Below are 21577 nucleotides of genomic sequence, written 5' to 3' on the forward strand. Positions count from 1 at the left end.
GGGGCCCACCCAGGGACCTGAGGCATGGAGAAGGGGATCGGACTCCCCTCCCACAACCAGACACACTGCACCAGCGCCTCGTGGCCCACCTGGGGACCAGAGGTATGGAGCCAGGGACCAGACCCACCCCACAACCAGGCACATCGCAAGCACCAAGGAGCATGCCAAAAACATCACCTCCATGTGGGTGGCCCACCACAGACACCGCAATAACCATAGTTGCCGCTAAACCACCACACAGATGGTCACCAACCACTGGAGTGCATTAACACAAGGAGAGTCACCAGCAGAGAAAAGAAGAGGATGTCTCTCTCCACCATTTCAGAGTGACAGAAGAAGCATCTGCTCTGCGATAATATTGGGGGACCTGATCACACCTCTCAGCATTGGACAGATCATCTAGGCAACAAATCACCAGAGTAACCATTATTCTTTCAGGAGAGAAGGAATCTAGGGTACTTAGAGGGTGGAGAGGGAAGGGAGAGGGGTATGGGGCGAGATTGGACAAGGAGCATAAAGAATAATTACAATTTGTAACAATATATATGCTAATAATATCGATTTGATCAACATATCTCAGTGTTGCGCCCCCCAAATATGTATAATCAATTTTGATTCAATAAATAAAATAAAGTAATATAAAAAAATTAAAAAGCTGAATTTATATCTATAAGTTTTCCCACTAGATTTTTTTTTTAAATCTTGTTTAGATAAATCTTATTAATAAAAATACAGTCATTGTAAAAACAAAAAAAAATGCAGCAAGTATAGAGGAAAGTTAAAATCGTTTATAATCTCACACAGAAACAGGTACACAACTACTGTTAACATTTTGTAGTTCTTGTGGGCCGGCCTGGTGGCGCACTGCTACAGTGCGCCGCTTGGGAGCGCGGCGGCACTCCCGATGCTTTACTTTCACTGGCTCATTGATTCTGGTTTTTTTTTTTAATTTTATTTCACATATCCTTTGAAAGTATGGTTTTTTACTGACAGCATAATATTTCCATTTTATAAATGTGCCATTATTTATTTAACAGTAAAGGCAAATTTGAGATTCCTTTCTATCAGGAAGGTATAGAGCAGTTCCACTTATTTTTTTATGTAGCCAAAATTAAAAAGTATAATAGTGTGCCTTAGAGGAATGAAAAAGGCTTAGAAGACCCAGGCGAGTAAAATTCTCTTTTTTTTTTTTCTCACCCCAACTTTGATGAACTATCTTAACTATTTCCTCTTTCCTTAATACTTCAGATATTATTTATTACAGAAGTTAGGAAAGCTTTGTTTTAACAAACCATAGAGCTGGAAAGAGTTTTGGAATCATTTGACTGACTTTTTTTTTTTTTTTTTTTTTTAGGGTTTTTTTTTTTTTTTTTTTAAGGTAGGGGAATGCTAGAAAAGTTAAGTCAGTATCTTAAGGTTACACACTTGGTTGATGGCAAAATTGATACTGGAATCTTGGACTCCTGCTACCAAGCATGCTCTTTTTATTAAAGCATGGGTCATCCCTTTTTTAATAAGGTGATGAGAATAGATGCAGTAACTTCTCTAACTGATAAAAAACAAGGATGACAAAAGATAATTTAAAAAATCTCAAGCTAGTTGGTTTTAAGACTCAACTTACTTAAATTTCCATAAGCAAAGTTGTTGAATTTTTAAAACACACCTTACAAATTTAGTGGCATGTGTATAATTTCAGATCACATTGCATTTTTTAATTTTCTTGAAAAGTGCTGAATGCCATTTTTGCTTGGTTGATAAACCATGGTTTTGGCAGAGATAGGAAAGTATGATTCTAGTCTCAGAGAACCATATCTCAAAAGCTATAAATCTTCACTCTTCCAACCAAAAATTATATAATAATAAAACTAAAACAAGATCAGGATTTAAATACGTTTTGCCTTTGGGTTTGGATTAAGGAGGTATTGAAATCGGATTAGTACTAACGAAGAAATCCATTAATTTTACCTCATAGAAATTTCAGATGCTGTCATTGAAACAGGTATAAGGTTACAAGCTAGTTTAATACTTAAAAAGAATTAAATGTTAAAATATTCTTCCTAGGCAGTTAACACTAGGTCATGCATGAGTAGGGTAATTATACATACACACACAGCAGCAATTAGACTGGTTTGGAGAGAATTAAACGTTAAAATATTCTTCCTAGGCAGTTAACACTTGGTCATGCATGAGTAGGGTAATTATACATACACACACAGCAGCAATTAGACTGGTTTGGAGACTAAAGAGAAACAAGGGAACAACCTTTGCTTTTTTCTTTTTTTCTTTTTATATTCTGGCAATCAGTACATTACTTTTTAAACTGTGTTTACATTATTTTGTAGTTCCATAGAAGATACCCCATGCACAGTGGGGAATAGAGGGGAAATTCCAAGTATTTTCCCATTTATTTAAATCCCTTTTTTATGCCCATTAGCTGAGCTCACAGATTGTTCAATATGATTTTGACCAAGACTCTGTCACCCACTCTATGAAGTCTATCCCATGTCCTCTGTCTCCCCAAACCTAAACTTTTTTTTTTTTTTTTTTATATAAAAACAGGGCGATGTACTGACGTACCTTTTAAAAGGATGTGGATAACATAATATTTGCTCCTTGGTGTTGTTTTTATATATGCTTTTATCTTCTTGCAATTGAATTATTCCTGCATCTCTCTACCTCTGTTTTTAAAGGGGCAAAGCCTGTTTTTCTAACACTGTGAAACTGTTGAAAAACTAAATATCAGAAGTGTAACAGACTTTTTAATGGAAGAGGCAGGAATTTAAGTGATGAAAGAGAAATGATGAGGGAATTGAAACACCCTTAGTACAATTTGCAGGGCTGAGTGGTGTGACCAAACAACAAGCACATTGTGTGAGAGAAGATGGTTAGAGGTGATAAGAGCTATACTGTGTGCCCTTAAAATGCAGAATACATTTTGAACAGAGTTTATTTCTGTTTTCACTCATTACTTGGTAGGGAGGTATATACTTCCTTCTGTTATTGATACTAATAGAACCTTTTTAAGAGACCTGGTATTATTTTCACTACCTTAAATATACCAAAATTTAAAAACGTAGACTGTTGTCTTTGGAAATATAGAATTAATCTTTATTTCACAATACAATGCTTTATTCATTGTAACAAACTTAAATGGTTCACATACATGAGATGTTTTTCATTTTGATTTACTAAATCCACAGGAGATTTTTTGGTGAGCCATAGAGTAAAACTTCTAGGATTTTACTGTACCTTGACTGAAAAGAAAAATACAGACTTAATTTTAATCTTTTAATAATGTCATAGTTAATAGTAAGAGCTGTGGAATTAGATATACATGAGTTTGAATCAGAATTACCTGAGCCTTAGTTCTTCTGTGAAATTGGGATAATATCCAATTCATCCAGTTTATAAGAATTAAATGAGATAATTTATGTTAAATGCTCAGTGTTTATTGTAATTACTGATAGTATTGCCCTAGATTAGTAGAACAATTTACACTTTAACCTGTTGCAAAATTTGGTCAGTGCTGAGAATGGAAGTCATTTCTCCATCACTCACACATCTGTCTTTTGCATATATTATATGATATAAATATAATTGCAACCACCACTCCCCTCCTCCTCAAAAGGAAGAAATTGGTTGCAAACTGAAGAGTTTATGGACATATATTAACATGCTATCTCCTAAAATACTGGGGCTTTCCTCTGGCAGTGCTCATGGGGTCTTCTCTTTTGTGCTGCAATGAAACCAGCTTCTTATATTGAACGTTCTTGACTGAGTAGGGTGCAAAAGATACTACCCTTATATTAAATTCATTCAGTTCATAGGGGGAGTTTCACAGGCAACTTTGTCTCATTTTCTGGCTTTGTTTTCTAATTTGTTGCATGTACATTGTCACTTTTGGAAGACATAAATTCAACCAGTTTTGTTTTTTAACTTTTGAGAAAAGATTAGAGAAACAGAATTTTTTAATTTGGAGAAAAAAGCTACACCTAAACTTACCCAACTTTCTGGAGTGGCATACAGCTGTAGTTAATCCTAGATACAAAATAAATGGGACTTCTTAAAATGTCAACCTTTTGACTCATTAGTTAAATGGTCTGAGCACAGAAGTGATTTGCGGTGCAGGATGGGGGATAATAGAGACTCATCCAAGCAGATATCTTTGTCTATCATCTCCTCAGACTCCTCCTGTCAGTGCAGAGTTAGTGTTCCACTGATTCCTACAAACAATGTTACTTTGTAATTCTAGGTGGGGCAGCAGTATTATCATTTTAGTGTGCAGTTTTCATTTTTATATAACTTCTTAATGACTTTAGTTTGTCAAATATTCTCATAGGTTTTTAATTGTTTCTTTTTTTGATAATGTTTACTGCCATAATGTGTGTTGTCATCAATATCATTTTAGACTATAACTAATGAAATACAGTTTCTGTAAGCAGTGATGCAGTTCATTTAAAAATAACCAGGGTAGGGTTGGCTGGTTATTTCAGTTGGTAAGAGCATGGTGCTGTAACACCAAAGTCAAGGGTCCAGATCTGCATAGTGGCCAACTGTCACAAGAACAGAAAAAAGAAACCAAACAGACAAAACTGAAATAACCAGGATGATGCAGTATGTTCAAGGTAGTACAAAAGACCAGAAGTTAAAGGAGCAGTCTATGAAAAGTTTGACAGTAATAATAATAATACGAAAGTAATGTTCTTCCAGTTTGTGCTGTACTGTTAGAAAAGTACATTTTATATCTTTTGTCAATTAATCCCTAGGAAAGAACTATATGTGTGCTACTGTTATCATTTTGCAGATTAAGATACTGGAGCACACAGGTTAAATAGAGGAGTTTGATGCAGATGAATGGAATAGAATTGAGAATCCAGAAATAAACCCATACATTTATTATCCATTGATTTACAACAAATGGTGCTGGGACAGCAAGATAGCAACCTACAGAAGAATGAAGTTGGGCCCTATCCTCACAACATATACAAAAATTAACAGGAGATGGATGAAAGTTCTAAATGTAAGAACTAAAATAATAACTCTTAGAAGAAAACATAGGTATAAATCTTCACAGCCTTATGAAGCCTTAGATTTGGCAGTGATTTCTTAGATATGGCGCCAAAAGCATGAACAACAAAAGAAAAAATAAATTGAATTTCATAAAAATTATGAATGTTTACTTATGAAGCCTTAGATTTGGCAGTAATTTCTTAGATATGACGCCAAAAGCATGAACAACAAAAGAAAAAATAAATTGAATTTCATAAAAATTATGAATGTTTGCACATCAAAGGACACTGTAAAGAAAGTGAAAAGACACCCCAAAGAATGAGAAAAAATATTTGTAAATCATCTATCTGATAAAGATCTGGTATCCAGAATATATGAAGAACTCTTACAAGTCAACAACAAAAAGATAATTCAGTTTAAAAATGGGCAAAGGATCTGAATAGACATTTCTACATAGGATAGATCTGGTATCCAGAATATATGAAGAACTCTTACAAGTCAACAGCAAAAAGATAATTCAGTTTAAAAATGGGCAAAGGATCTGAATAGACATTTCTACATAGGATATACAAATAGCCAACAAGCACATGAAAAGATACTCAACATCATTAGTTATAAGAAAAATGCAAATCAAAACCAAATTGACATACCACTTCGCACTCACTAGGATGGATTTTTTTTTAAAGAAGGAAAATAACTAAATGGTATCACTGTGGAAAACAGTTTGGCGGTTTCTCAAGAAATTAAATATGGAATTTACCATACAACCCTGCAATTCCACTCCTGGCAGCACATTCAAAATTGGAAATATATTGAAACATGAACTTGTGCATGAATGTTTATAGCAGCAGTGTTCATAATAGCCAAAAAGTGCAAACAGTCCAAATGTCTGTCAGCTTATAAATGGATAAACAAATGCAGTATAGTCATACAATGGTGCATGAATGTTTATAGCAGCAGTGTTCATAATAGCCAAAAAGTGGAAACAGTCCAAATGTCTGTCAGCTTATAAATGGATAAACAAATGCAGTATAGTCATACAATGGATTATTATTCAGCCATAAAAAGGAATGAAGTACTGATACATACTACAACATAGATGAACCTTTAAAACTTGCTAAATGAAGGAAGCCAGACACAAAAAGCCACATATTGCATGATTCCATATATATGAAACTCATAAGGAAATCACAGAGAAAGATAGGAAGAAGTGAGGGGAAAAGGGGAATGAGGACTGTTTGCTTAATGGGCATAAAGTTTCCTTTTGTGATGGTGAAAAAGTCTAGAACTAGAAAGTTGTGGTGATTGCATACATTGTGAATATACTACATGTCGCTAATGATACATATTATGTATATTTTACCACTATAAAAAGAGTTTGTTAATAGTGGGATAGAGGCTTGATGGAATGAATTAGTAAGGGAGGTCAGCACTACAAGCAAAAATTAGGGCAGAAATGGCACCTGGATAATTAGATTAGCTAAGAGGACAGTTGCCAAAAGGGACTAAAGTTTTGGCCACCAACAAAGTACAGAGGTAAATATGCTTTGTCTTCCAGGTGGTATTAGAAGCCTAATGAGGTTAGCAAACTGGATCCTCTGCTGAGTTAAAGCACATATTATTTAGAAGGTCTGAAACAGCACTGTTAAATAGAACTTTTTGCAGTGGTGTAAGTGTTCTATGTCTGTGCTATCCAAGTATAGTAGCCTGTAGCTACATGTGGCTGTTGAACATTTGAACTGGTGATAGTGGACCTGAGGAACTAAAGTTTTAATTTAGTATAATTAAGTTAGGTAACCACATATGGCTAGTGTCTGCTAGCTACTGTACTGGAGAGCAGACATAGAAAATTTCTGTTATCACATAAAATTTCCTAGGACTGTGCTGTGTTGGACATTGTACGTCTAGAATTTCCAGAAATGTTTCCCTTTTCCAATCCAATCCATAGGGAGAGAATTAACTGGACAGGCGTTAACTTGCTGCCAATTCAGACTCGCTTTACATTGAGTAAATTGGGGAACTATATCAGTCCATTTCTGTTGCTGATAACTGAATACATGAAACTTGGTAGTTTATAAAGAAATGAAATATATTTCTTACAGTTTTGTAGGCTGGGAAGTCTACGGTCCAGGGGCACATCTGGTGAGGGCCGCCTTCTAGGCGGAACTCTGTACAGGGTCCCATGGTGACCAGGGTATCGTATGGCGAGAATTGGCATGAGCAAGAGAGCTAACCTTCTCTCTTGCTCTCTTTTTTGGGGGGAGGAAAGGAGGGGACAGTTGGCTGGTGCAGGGATCACTTGCTGTCCTTTTAAAGCCACCATTCCATACTGGTGATAAGTCATTAGTCCATTCATGAGGCCACAGTCCTCACCATCCAATCACCTCTCAAAAGCCATACCTTTCAAATACGTTATTGGATTTCCCATCCTCTTAACACTGTTAGCATGGGCATCAAGTTTCTAACAGATGAACTTTTGGGGGACACATTTGACTGATAGCAGGAACTATGAGAGAACAGAGAAGGTGAACCTTAAGGGAGAAGGGAGAAACTAGACAACATGTTTTAGAGTCATCTCAAGAAACTTTTCCTCAAAACTTCTAGTGTAACAAACTGATTTTGCTTCCTACAATTGTAGTAGGAAAAAATAGATATGTTTTGGGCACAATTTACATAAGGTATATAATTTTTTGGTATTGTACCTGTGTTTTATTTACAGAGGTAAAGAACTCAGAAGAACAGTATAATAAAATAGTAATTCCCAATGAAGAAAGTGTAGTCATCTATTATAAGATTAGACAGCAGCTTGCCAAACTGGGTAAAGAAATTGAAGAATATATTCACAAACCAAAATACTGCTTACCATTTCTACAGCCAGGTCGTTTGGTAAAGGTATGTCATTGTTTCTTCATAAAATATTTGAATATTTCAGAATTTTAAAATATTTTGGATAAAGATTCTAATTATTTTTCTTATCTTGGTAAATGCTTCCTGCTGAAAACAGTTGATCTATGTTAATTATTTTACCTGTTTTCACATGGCACCAATTTTGGGACTTAAGTGAAAGCCTTTTAAAACACCACTGGTTTTCATTTTGGGGAATATAAATAGAAGTAGATAGGTTTGGAATTAGTGTTTCATAACTGGAAATATTTTATATGTTATCTAAAAACAAGGCAGTTTTAAGTCTGGGATTGAATTCACTGGATATGAAAGTCTCAGAACAAATTTACTGTCTCATTTTTAGCATTTGTTTGCCCATTGAGAGGTTCCTATTATTGCTATTGTGGGGGTGTATGAAACTTGACGCTGGTTTTTTTCTGTGGGGTTAATATCTTGTTCCTTGTTCCTTTAGCAGTGATCTTTCAAAAAAAATTTTATCTGGAAAATTCAAAAGTTCTATTAGTCTATAATGTGGGTATGAAAGTCTAAAATTGCCTTTTAGATATAAACATTATTCTTGTTTATTTGCTTTACTTTCTTCTCAGGTAAAGAATGAAGGAGATGACTTTGGCTGGGGAGTAGTGGTGAATTTTTCAAAAAAGTCAAATGTTAAGGTAAGCTGTTGTCCTTGAATTAGAATTGTATATAGGGGCCGGCCCGGTGGCGCACTCAGTAGAGTGTGGCGCTTGGGAGTGCGGCGGCGCTCCTGCCGAGGGTTCGGATCCCATATAGAGACTGGTCCGCTCACTGGTTGAGTGCGGTGTGGGTGCGACACCGAGGGTTGCGATCCCGTTGCCAGTCGCGGTATGGGCGCGACACCGAGGGTTGCGATCCCATTACCGGTCACAAAAAAAAAAGACAAAAAGGAAAAAAAAAAGAATTGTATATAAATTTTTAGTGAAATGTTTTTTCAGATTCATGAAATTGGTCTAAGTAGAAATAGAATTACCTTAAGAGAAGGGCTAATAAATTCTGCCATAAGGAATTAATTCTTTGAATAACCTTAAATTTTGTCTTTTTTTTTTTTTTTTGTCTTTTGTCTTTTTCCGTGTCCAGCCACGGATCGCAACCCTAAGTGTTGCCCCCATACCGGACCGGGGACCGGCAACGGGATCGCAACCCTCGGTGTCGCCCCCGCGCCTCGCTCAGCCAGTGAGCGGGAACCGGTCTGTATGTGGGATCCAAACCCTCGGGCGGGAGCGCCGCCGCGCTTCCCAAGCGGCACACTATCCAGTGTGCCACCGGGCCGGCCTAAATTTTGTCTTTAAAAGATATATGGTTATTTTCCTAACAAAAACAAAAAGTTTTAATTTCATGACAATTTACATTTCTTCTCTGAGTTTCGTCAGTCTTTTTTATGATTTTAGTCTTTAAATTGAATATTAGGAAAAATCAGCTTCTCACACTGACAATTAGAATTTCAATTAGGTATTTGTTAGAGACACAAAGAAAAGAAATTGAGAGCTGTTTAGTTTTGCTTATTCTGTCTAAGTGGAGGCAATGATAAAGTTGATTTTGGTCATTATTTATATAAATATTTTGAAAAGATTACTTATATATAAAATCAAAGATGATCTTGTTAATTTGTTAGAAGAGTAACTATCTTGAAATTAAGCCATCCTGCCTATTATATTTTCTTTAGCTGCAGTAGGCACCATCCTGTTATCTGCCAGTAAGTAACCTCCTCCAAGACATTTTGTGTCTTCATGCCTATATTTCCTTATCTTTTAAATGTAAAAGTTCTTTTAAGATAGATTTTATGATTTTTGGTCTTTAACTTTTTCATCCCACCTATGTGTAGAGGCAGTTAGGAACTAAGCTTTGGGATTGAAAGTTAGTCCTGAAATATATAAGTGACCTTTGAGATATTGAATCCATTTGTTGTGGAGAAAAAATTAAGGTCTTAGGTTTGTGATGGGTGTTTTGATTTATGATCTTTGATTGATCTCACTGAGGAACTTCTTAAGGATATTTAGTTTGGTACTGCCATTTTGATGAATTATTAACTTAGTAATTTTTAATTTATACGATTTTTTTTGAACTATTATCAAACTCATTATCTCATTTTATTCCAATTTATCAAACATTCATTGACCATAGACACAAAATTCTTGTGCTCACTTGTTGGAAACAGTGGCAAGCAGATAATGAAAATATAAGGCAGAATGTGATAAATACTTTAGTAAAGATATAGGCACAGTGCATTTGGAACAGAGAGGAGGAAGAAATTAGTTATGTATGAACTAGTGGAGATGGCATCTGAGAAGGAAGAGAATATTTAAAATTTTAAAGGGAACCTTGAAGTAGAGTTTCATTTGATGGGTATACATTGGTGGAGGAGCAGTGGTGTGCAGCAGTTCCAGAACATTTCAGGTTAATGGAAGGAATAACATCAAAAAAGGTATTAGGGATAATCATGGAAAGTGCTTAAAATGTAGGTCTGAAGTATATTGGGGCTAGATTTAAACATGTAAAAGCAATGACAGGCTTTTGAAGGTTAGTTGGTTGGTTGGTTGATTGATTTACTTGGGTTTATTTTTGTTTGGTGAGTTGGTTTTTTAACCTGCTCAGATTTTTGAGCTGGTGGTTGACATTAGAAGTTCCCCTGGTAAAAGTGTTTGAAAGATATTGGAAGGAAATAGTTGAAGGTTAGTTGGTTGGTTGGTTGGTTGATTCACTTGGGTTTATTTTTGTTTGATGAGTTGGTTTTTTAACCTGCTCAGATTTTTGTGCTGGTGGTTGACATTAGAAGTTCCCCTGGTAAAAGTGTTTGAAAGATATTGGAAGGAAATAGCATACATGCATTTATTTAACCCTTGATGGAAAAGTTAGCATGCCTTTGCCAGTTTACTCATTCTACAACTTGTCCATATTTAAGAGAATATTGGTAGGGCAGAATATTCTTACTTTCATTGTACTGTAATGCTGTAGATTCTTTTCACTATAAGTTTTACTTTTTTGTTTCTTTGTTTAAGCAGTTTTGAGACATTATTCACGTAATGTGCAGCTTACCAATTTAAAGTGTATAATTTGGTGACTTTTAGTATATTCACAGATATGTACAGCCATCTGGTAGGTATTGTATTGAATCTATACATGAATTTGGAGCGTATTGCCTTTTTTGGGTTGCTTAATCCATTCACATTTAACTTTATTATTGACAATAGTTGTTTTTATGTCTGCCATGTAAATTTTTGTTCTCTGGGTCTTTTTTTGTTTTTCTTTTCTTTCCTTACTGGTTTCTTTGCATTAAGTGAATATTTTCAAATGTGGCATTTCAGTTTTTTTAACTATTTTTTCAGTATATATACTTTATGTTATTTTTTTAGTGGTTGCTAAAGCTTTCCATATACATATTAAGTTACCAGATAAGTTTTAGATTTAAACTGACTTAATTCCAGTGAGATATAGAAACATTATTCCTATATGTCTCTATGCCATTTTCCTTCTTTTTGTGGTATTGTTATGCATATTACATCTGTAAATGTTATAAACCCAATAATACATTGTTATAATTATTACTTTATATAATTTGGTGACTTCTAAAGAAATTTAGAGAAAAAAGGAGAGCAAGTATGCATCTTATTTATCATTTTGGGTTTTCTTTATTTCTACCTATGGATTCAAGTTATTGTCTTAGTTATTGCCTTAGCCCAGTACAGCTTTACTTCCACCCCCTTCTTTGTGCTGTTATTGCCAAATATACTATATTTCAAAATGTTACTGGCTTAAGAATACAGTGTATACTTAGGAGAAAAAGAAATATTCATTTATTTCTGTCTTTTGTAATTACATAATTACCTTTACCAGTGTTCTTTGCTTTTTTGTGTGGACTTAAGTAAATGTCTGGTGTCACTTGCTTTCAGCCCAAAGAACTTCCTTTAGTATTTCTTGTAAGATTCTCTTTTTGTTTATCTGAGGATATCTTAATTTTGCCTTCGTTTTTGAAAAATAACTTTACTGGAAATAGGATTCTTAGTTAACAGGTTTTTCTTTTTTTTTCTTTGACTATGCCAACCCATTGCTTTCCAGGCTTCATTGTTTCTGCTGGGAAGTTTCTGCTGTTAATCTTGTTGGTGTCCCCTTGTAAGAGATGAGTCTTTTTCTTGCTGTTTTCAAGATTTTCTCCTTGCAGTTTGGCTTTCTGCATTTTTGCTGTGATAAACATATCTGTATAAAGTTGTCTGTAATCTTTGCATTTATTCTTCTTGGAGTTCATTGAGTTTTCTGGATGTGTAGATTACTTTTTTTCAGTAAATTTAGGAAGTTCTCAGCTATTATGTCTCTTGAGGATTTTTCCACTCTCTTCTCTGTTCCTCTGGAATTCCCATTATGGATATGTTGTGCTTATTGATATCTCATATTTCTCTAAGGCTCAGTTCACTTCTCTTCATTCTTTCTCTTTGTTCTTTGAATTGCATTATCTTTATCAGTCTATTGTCAAGTCTGCTAACGTTTTCGTCTACCAGTTTAGATCTACTGTTGGGCCCCTCTGGTTATTTCTGTCATTTTACTTACTATATTTTTGAACTCAGAATTTCCTTACATTCTCTGTTATAGTTTCTATCTCTTTATAGTCTCTATTTGATATAACATTGTTATCTTACCTTCCTTTATTTACTTCTATAATTATGATTTTTTTTCAGTCCTTTCTATGTATTTTAATGGCTACTTTTAAGTCTCTGTTTAATACAATATCTTGGTTACTTTGACAGGCAGTTTTTGTTGCATGTTTTTTCTGGTATATGGGTCATAATTCCTACTTTCCTGTTTCCTTGCATGTCTCGTTTTTTATCATTGGAAATTGGGCATTTTAGATAATATAGTAATTCTGGGTTTTTCCTCCATCCCCCCTTGCAGGTTATTGTTGTTATTTGCTTGTTTATTTGTTTATTGACTAGCTAGATTATTTGAGTGAAATCTATTCTGCCCCACTCACCATCCCCCAACCCCCAGAACCCAGTGTTAAGCCTTTTATTTTGTTCCTGGGGTTGGAGTGTGGGTGACACAGCCTTCGATATGCCCACAAACACCTTGGGTTGGCAATGCTTTTGGCAGGGGTCTTTTTGACTACAGTTTTCGCTATACATACTCAACAGTTAAGCTGTACTAGCAGAAGGACTGCTCCCAGCTATCTTCCTTACAAAACAAAAACAAAAAAAAAACGGGTTCTCTCTCCCGCAAACTAGCTGGCCTACAATTTAACGTGTATCTCTAGTGAATCTACAAAATCTACCAATAACTGTCTTTCTCCACAACCCCCACTGTTTTTGAGAATTCCTGTAGGCTCGAACAAGAAAATATTCAGAGCTATCTAATTTAAGGCCTGCTTCTCCCTCCAGGCAAAATCTGAGCCAAAATTCTAAAGCTGAGAGTGGGGACAATGGCAAAATTTTCTCTTATGGCACCCTTGCTTTTGGAGCTGAGGGCTAGATGGAGGATGGGGTGGTAGCCTCAGGTCTTTTCAGGTTGCCTCTCCCAGCATGGAACTAGTGCCTTATTAAGTCAGGGGAAGGGCTATTGATGCCCTTATTCCCATCAGTGCCACACCTAAAATAGAGCCTCTGGCTAACCATTGGAGGCTGGGCAGAAGAAGTGAGCCCTTACCTCTCATCTTCACAAGCCCAGAATTTAGCCTAAGTAACAGGTAGGTGGGAGCAGGATAAGAAATGCTGTCATCCTGCCCTTCCTGGAAAGCGAGCCCAGCTGAGAGTTGCAGGAAAGCAAAGCCTTCCTGTAATTTTGGCTTCACCAGTCTGAAGTTTGTTTCTTTTTTTTTTTTTTTAAACTGCTGCTGGCCAGTAAGGGGGTCCAAACCCTGACCTTGTTGTGGTATCATGCTCTAACTAGCTGTGGTAATTGCCCAGCCCTGAAGTTTCTGCCTTGATGAGCTGGGAGGAGTGAGAGAGGGACTGGCCTTGGTTCAGATATCACAGACTTTTGCTGTTCTTACTGAATTTTAGTGGATTTTTTTGACTAGATGTTTCTTCATTTGATATTCCCTTAGGATCATTTCCACAGACTTTAAATGGTTGGTGTTCTCATAATATTCTCCACTTTTTTCATAATACGCTCCACTAGGGAGCAGGTTTGAGGAGCCCCTCATGTTGTGATGCCAGTAGTCAATCTAAGGTTTTACATTTTCAGGAGAGAAAAATTATAGCTAATATAATTACATTTATGTCACATGCACACACTAAACTTTTTAAAAATTATTTTCCTCTGATGATCTTTAATTCATGTATAAAAGGAACTAGTTGATGACAGTTCATGAAATGAGGACTAGAGAGGAGCACATTCATTTTTTTCTGTTTAAATTGATGATGAACCTGATTTTTCCATTGAGCTACTTGCATTTGTTCACTAAAAATGTGAAGTATGTTTTATTAACTTTGTAATCTAGGTGAGAATACTAACCCAAAATGTTTGTAGCCAGTAGTGTTTGCCAGAGGTGGAGGGAGAAAACACTTAGAAAGAATTCTAAGACATAAAAATGCCCTTGTGAATATTTATTTCATATTGTTTATTTCTTTAATTCTACAAGTTTGGGATTATCAAAATTGTGTTTAATTTGGTGATTTCCATTTATAATGAGAAATTAGCCACATTTTAAAATGAATAAAGAGAAGTTAGTGAAAAGAAAATTCATTTATATGATTAAGAAATAAAAATTCAGATATGAACAAAAATTTAAAGAATTTAAGATAAAACAATTATTGGAAAGCTAAATAAAAGTTATTTTCGCTTATGTGACAGATTATAATCCATCTTTATAGAGTACAGAACTAAAATAAATTAGCTGAAAAAAATTTATAATCTCAGTTTTTTTTTTTTGGTCCACTGAGGCATCTTATTTGTACATAGGTATTACATTCCTAGGAAATGAATCCCAGGATTTTCCCTCCTGTGTGTTTTCGTCTTGCTTCTTCATGGTCCATGATGCCAGCCAAGGTTGTCAGTACAATGAAACCAAACTTACGTGATGGGAGCAAATTATTCTGCCATTTTTCTAGATCTTTGAGTTGTACATCGAATCTGGGGCTGATCACTCCACACTTGTTTAACCTGCCTTTGAGGTTCACAACAATTTTCCCAGCTCTGTGATCATCAATGATTTCAAATTTGCCAGTGTAACCAGCAGAGAAAGATGGCAGAAAGAGCCTCAGGAGATATTTTTAACAGCAATTTTAATTTAATGTTACAATGAAGAAGGCTTTCAAATGTGTTTCCATAGTAACACTTGAGGATATTTTCATAAAGTTGTTATAAGTGATTTGGTAGTTCTACAAAGACAGATGTTTATGTATGGTAGGTAATCTGCTTGAGTTCTTATAGTTATGTCTGTGATTGTTGTATCTTACAGATGGAGAATATTAAATGTACAAATAAAATCTACAGAATTGTAACTAAACAAACAATAGAGTTTTAGATTATGCAGCTACATTAAAGACTGCTCATAGCCTTCATTTATTTTTTTCCAGATACTCACAAGTCTCCTAACACTTGAGAGTTAATTTTTTCATCAAATTATGGAATGCATCTTCCTCCGAAGGGTTTCCCCCCCTCTGCAAAGCTAATATGACAATCACTGAGTCTCCTTATAATCATTGGCTCTTTAGAAAGAGTTGACAGATGGTCAAAACTATTCGTTTAGGTCATTGTTTATAAAACTCATTTTATAATGACTGAGCTGTCTATACACATAATCTCCACAGACAGATATCATCTAGTTGAACATACTACCCATCTTTGCTTTGTCTTTAAACCAAGCTGAGAAATGTTCTGAACTTTTTTTAAAAATAACCGTATTTTGGAAAAAACATAAACTGAGGAAAAGCTAGTTTTCCTTTTGCATTGTAAAATGGAGCTTTGCTTTCTTTGAACTCAATGATTTAAAATAATTGTGATTATGAGGTTTTTTTGGTTGGTCGGTATTTGGAAATATCTTTTACTCTTGTTAAACAATTGGTCATTTATTGCAGAAATAGTTTATAGATATGGATTAATTGTCATTTATTGACAGATTTTTATTTTTTAATAGGAACTATTCTGGGTGAAGGCCAAGCAGTCAGATCTTTGCCGTGTTCCCCCCAATCAAAATAACTTTCCTTTTGTTTATTTTATGCAAAAGAGATCATTCAAATATTTTATTTCAAAAGTAGGGAGGAATTCTTGGGCCGGCCTGCTGGTGCACTTGGTTGAGTGCGGCGCTTGGGAGCGCAGCGGTGCTCCCGCCGAGGGTTCGGATCCCATATAGAGACCTGCTGGTGCACTTGGTTGAGTGCGGCGCTTGGGAGCGCAGCGGCGCTCCCGCCGAGGGTTCGGATCCCATATAGAGACTGGTCCGCTCACTGGCTGAGCGCAGTGCGGGCGTGACACCGAGGGTTGCGATCCTGTTGCCGGTCGCGGTACAGGCACGACACCGAGGGTTGTGATCCCGTTACTGGTCACGAAAAAAGAAAAAAGGAAAAAAAAAAAAAAAAAGTAGGGAGGAAAACTTTACTGAATAAAAAAATCTTCTATTACTGTTTGAAAGACACTGCTCTCAAACATAGTACAATTGATGTGATTAGTCCTTAGATCTTAAGAATCATGGTTTTATTAGAGAATATAAAGACTCTGAAAGACTTATTAGTAAAATGATATGGGACCACCTTATAGAAGTGCCAGTGTACTAAGACATAAAATAACATTCTCAGTCTGTTTTTTGTGTTGTTTAATTAGGGTGACTTAAAGATACAGATTCATTTTCTGAAACTGATACTTTCTTTTAGTTTCTTTTTCTAATTCTGATATAATATTAGATAAAATTATAAATGAATTCTTAGAAACTAAAACGTTTCTAAGGTCACAGTTGACAAGTTATTTCCATGTTTTCTCATCTAGTAGAACATGTTGAAGGATGCAGAGAGACAGCCTTTATTTCATGAAATAAGCATTTACTGCATAGTGTGTGCCAATTATAATGCTAAATGCTGAGAAAATGGTTCCTGTACCTGTGGAACTTAAAATTTGTGAGCCAGTTTTTTAAGAATAAAAGAACTTCTCTTAACCTGTTTTTTTCTAGCCTAATTCTGGTGAACTGGATCCTTTATATGTCGTAGAAGTACTTCTGCGCTGTAGCAAAGAGAGCTTGAAAAATTCAGCTACTGAGGCTGCAAAACCAGCTAAACCTGACGAGAAAGGAGAGATGCAGGTTTGTACTTTACTTTTCACCTTCAGATTTCAGTTATTTTGTGAATTATTTATAATCACTAGAGTTTCTGAATGTGATTATATGAACATCATACTATCATTTCTAAATTAGAAATTTCCAAGGTATTTGAAGTATATTATTAAAGCCATCTAAAATATCAGTCAAATAATTAATGAGACTTCTGTTTTCTTTTTCTTTTATCAAACTATGACAAGGTAAATAATGACAGAGTGAAAGATGAAGAGAATTTAATAATTTAAATTCCAAATGAAGTTGGATTTTACTAGGGCTATAAATATTTTTGTTATCATTGCTGTGACTGAATGATTTTACAGTTTGCATTCATCCATGCTGTTTATTTTATTCCCATGGAAATAGAGATGATCCCTGACTTAATGATGGTTTGACTTAAGATTTTTTTTACTTTATGATAATGTGAAAGCAAGTACACATTCAGTAGAATGTCAGTAAATTACATGAGATATTGAACACTTTGTTATAAAATAGGCTTCGTGTTAGATGATTTTGCCAAACCGTAGGCTAATGTAAGTGTTATGAGCACATTTAACATAGGCTAGGATAAATTATGATGTTTGGTAACTTAGTTGTAGCTGTATTAAATGAATTTTCAACTTATGATATTTTCAATTTCTGATGGGTTTATCAGTACATAATCCCATCACAAGTCCAGGAGCATCTGTAATGATTGAAGCATTAGTATGATAATAAAAATTCTACCCAAATTTTAGTTAAAATCATTCAATTTACATGTACTTCTAATTAAATGTAAAGTATTTGATTTGCCACATGAGATGCCCATATTTCCTGAATGTCTTCTGTTTTTATATTGGTATAAATAAAATAATTGTTGGTAATATGTTACTGCAGAGATTCCAGTTATCTGTTGAAGTCTAATATCATAGTGGACTTTATCGTTTTTAAACATTGCCCTAAATGTGTGGCATATTGGGTACATCTTTTAGGAAATGTCATTGTAGTAATATTTGTTTTAATAAGCTTGGTTTGTAGAAAGTAAAATCTGCCACTACAGTAGCATAGACTGTTTCTGGATCAAAAAATCATTATGGCATTCAGAGTTTGCAAAACTTAAAATGACAGTTCTTTACTAATAAGCATTTTTAAATGATGATTTAAATGTTTATATGTAATTCTGAATATTACCTTTGCTTTGGTCTCTGTTCTGCGATCTTCTAATTTGTTCTGCAGAATTCTACCACCAAGTGAAACTTGTGGGATTTTTTCCCCTTTTATTTTACCAGTTGACTGCCTAACTATAAATGAGGCTAAAACTCCCACAATTCATCACAATTTATTGTGTCCAAAGGGACCTTAGAAGTTATTGCAACTTGGAATAGCAAATGTATGGCACACATTTCAACATTCTCCTTTTCTCATAGCAGACATTGATAATAAGTCATGGCATTCTTTCACACTGAAAGCTGAAACTCTTCCAAGAAAATATGGGCAGCCATGGCTAGTTAATTGGAGTTAGCATTTTAGGTGAAACCTCTTTTCTGTCTGTCTGTGTTCTAGGCCCAAGTTTTATTAAGCCTAGCTGCTGTGCCTGTTTTATTTAACGATACCAAGAAGCTTTACAATTTTTAATGATCATGATTTGGTTCAGTTCAGTAAACAACCTCTCCATGGAAGCCTTTACTGAACCCTGGGCAAACTGAGGGACTCTCCTCTGCTCCTGTAGATTTTTTATTCTGTTTATTTTGGTCTGGCATTAGGGGATGTGTTAACAAGAATTTTACACATAGTTTATGACTTCTAGGGGATTGTAGCTCAATGGGGGAGCATTTTGTGCTTAAAAAGCTAAGCAAACATCAAGGATGGGTCCTCTGACGGCCCACGGTGGGGAATTAGTAAAGAAGGCCTTACAATGGAAGTAGTGAGATTTGAACAAACTTGTAGGGATGTGAGAACTTTTTCAGATAAAAATTGCATTCCCAACTCTCCTAAATCAAGATACCAGTAGTTGATATGAAATAAGATTTAGCAGTTTTGGCAATTGCGAAGTTTGCACTGAGGCTGTACTCTAATAAGACAGCCTGAAATCAGATTTCTTTTGGATAAACTTTCAACATATTTAAAGTAGCTAATTTAAACTGTTTGTCTAGTAAGTCCAATATCGGCTTCCTCAGGGACAGTTTCCATTAACTGCTGCTTTTCTGTGTGTATGGGTCATACTTTGTTGTTTCTTTACTTGTCTTGTAATTTTTTTGTTGAAAACTGGACATTTTAAATAATATATTATGCAACTCTGGAAATCAGATTTTCCCCACTTGCCCAGTGTTTATCCTTTTTGCTATTTGTTGTAGTTTTTTGTTTAGTTACTTTTCTGAATTGTAAGTCTGTATTTGTGTGTGTGTGTGTGTGTGTGTGTGTGTGTGTGTGTGTGTGTGTGTGTGTGTGTGTGTGTGTGTGTGTGTGTGTGGCCACTGAGGTCTCTGCTTGGTTAATTAAACAGTCAGCTAATAATCTTACAGAGACTTCCTTAAATGCCTGCAACCATTAAGTTCCCCAGTCTTTGTTTCTGTGCTGTGTGCATATTGCAGAGGGCCTTCAGTACTCAGCCAGGCAGTTAATAACATTACCTTAGCCTTCACTTTCCTGGACCTGTAGTCTCATAATCAAACAGAGGCAAGAGTTTAGGGCCTTTTCAGGTCTTTCTTGAGTGTGCACAGAGCCCTATGCAAGCTTGTGGCCTTCTAGATTTCCAGGAATATGTGGAAACTTAGAAAACTCCCCATGGATTGTTTTTCAGCTGTTTGGCTAAGAACAAGGGTAGTATCAAATTCCCCATGGACCTCTTACTTCACAGCTTTTCCTTTTTAGCTTCTTGGTTAACCTGTTGTTTGTCCCACCTGTTGTCATCCACCACCTTAGGCAGCCTTGATGTTAAACAATTGCCTCTTATTATTTTCGACAAACACCCTCAGGAAAAAGGTTGTTTGTACTGGGCGAGTTCTGAGTCAGGTCAGATAAAGACAGCCTTGTGAATGGAGTCTTCCAGGGAACCACCAGACAGATGAAATAATGGCAGTTCTCTGGGAATAGGGCTTTGAAGTAGTTCTACCCCGATTTTGTCCCTTCCAGTGGCTGCCAGATGATTGCAGCTGTGATTGCAGGCTGTTGGTTTTCAAGCTACTGTGGAGCTGGGGAGAGAGGGAGGGACTAGGGTAAGTTAAAACTGCCACAGTGCTTGCTGTTCTTACTGAAAGTCAGCCATTTTTCTTTAATACATTCATTTTGGATTGCTGCAAGCCTTTAGTTAATTTTCAGAATTCTGAGGAAGTTGATTTTGACAATATTTGCCTGTGTTGTCATTGTTTTTATGGAAAAGAGGAGTTTTGGAGGTACTTGCTTCACCATTCTCTTGGATAAACTTAGAGAATACATGTAGTACATTCAATAGATTATCCTATTAGTCAGCTTTTAAATTAGATCAAGACACAAATTCAATTTTTTAAATCTAAAATTTAGTCAATAACACTTTATTTTTTATTCTCTGCCTGACGATTAAAATTCAGTTGCTTCAAAAAACAACTAGCTTGTTTGAGTGAAAAATTTGAAAACCGTATTTTGTTTTAGCTAATGGTCTTGAAGAAATTATATTGCTCAAAACTCATTTAGAATGTATTGACAAAACTTACTGACTTGGGCTGGCCAGTTAGCTCAGTTTGTTAGAGAGCAGTGTTATAACACCAAGGTCAAGGGTTCAGATCCCCGTACAGGCCAGCTGCCAAAAACAAAACAAAACAGACAAAAAATTAATTGACTTCTTCTGTTATCTACCATATCATTTGCTTATTTAGAAGGAACCTTGGCAGACTTGCAAGGATCCAAAAGTTCTAAGGATAAAAATACTTTTTGCTATTCTGACAAGTTTCCAATGATTGCCCACATGGTTCTTCAGATTTATATAGACCAGTGTTGCATCATGATGCTCCTGAATTCTCCGCTGCTTTGTAAAGATAATTAGGTTTAGAAAATTGAATAAACTACTATATGCAGATATTATATGTCTTTAGATCTCTGTGAATGTAGAGATTTACAGTTTCATGGCAACTGTTAATTTGGTTTCTAAGTATTTAACCTCTCATTTATAAAACTTCGGTGTTTCTAATTAGGGGAGTCTTTGGATCTCCCTCTCCTGTACTTTACAAGATACTTGTAGGAGAGCCTTTGTAGTCTCTTTCCTGTCATTAATGTGAGAGTTTGCTGACCATTTCTTGGAGGAGTTTGTTAAGGGAGGCACCCTTAGAATCGGACAGTTTCTGTCTTCCTCCTGAATTAAGTCTTCACCGAATAGTTTTCTTCTGTTTTGAAGGAAATTTTCAGGTACCTGTATATATTGAATTCAGCTGCAAGTACGTAAAACATATTCTTGCTCTCTGAAGC

The 21577-nt window shown here is 35.5% G+C and overlaps 1 protein-coding gene across 1 annotated transcript in view; it reads left to right on the forward strand.

Annotated features, from left to right (window-relative positions):
- The window catches only part of SKIV2L2 (superkiller viralicidic activity 2-like 2 (S. cerevisiae)), a 94722-nt gene that overhangs the window by 41163 nt on the left and 31982 nt on the right, over positions 1 to 21577 (forward strand). Inside the window, exons 16-18 of the mRNA XM_008573095.1 lie at positions 7730 to 7902; positions 8499 to 8567; positions 17021 to 17149. Coding sequence (XP_008571317.1) covers positions 7730 to 7902; positions 8499 to 8567; positions 17021 to 17149 — 371 coding nt within the window. The remainder of the gene's footprint in view (positions 1 to 7729; positions 7903 to 8498; positions 8568 to 17020; positions 17150 to 21577) is intronic.

Source organism: Galeopterus variegatus, unplaced genomic scaffold (assembly GCF_000696425.1).
Source record: "Galeopterus variegatus unplaced genomic scaffold, G_variegatus-3.0.2 Scaffold875, whole genome shotgun sequence".
Classification (NCBI taxonomy): Eukaryota; Metazoa; Chordata; class Mammalia; order Dermoptera; family Cynocephalidae; genus Galeopterus; species Galeopterus variegatus.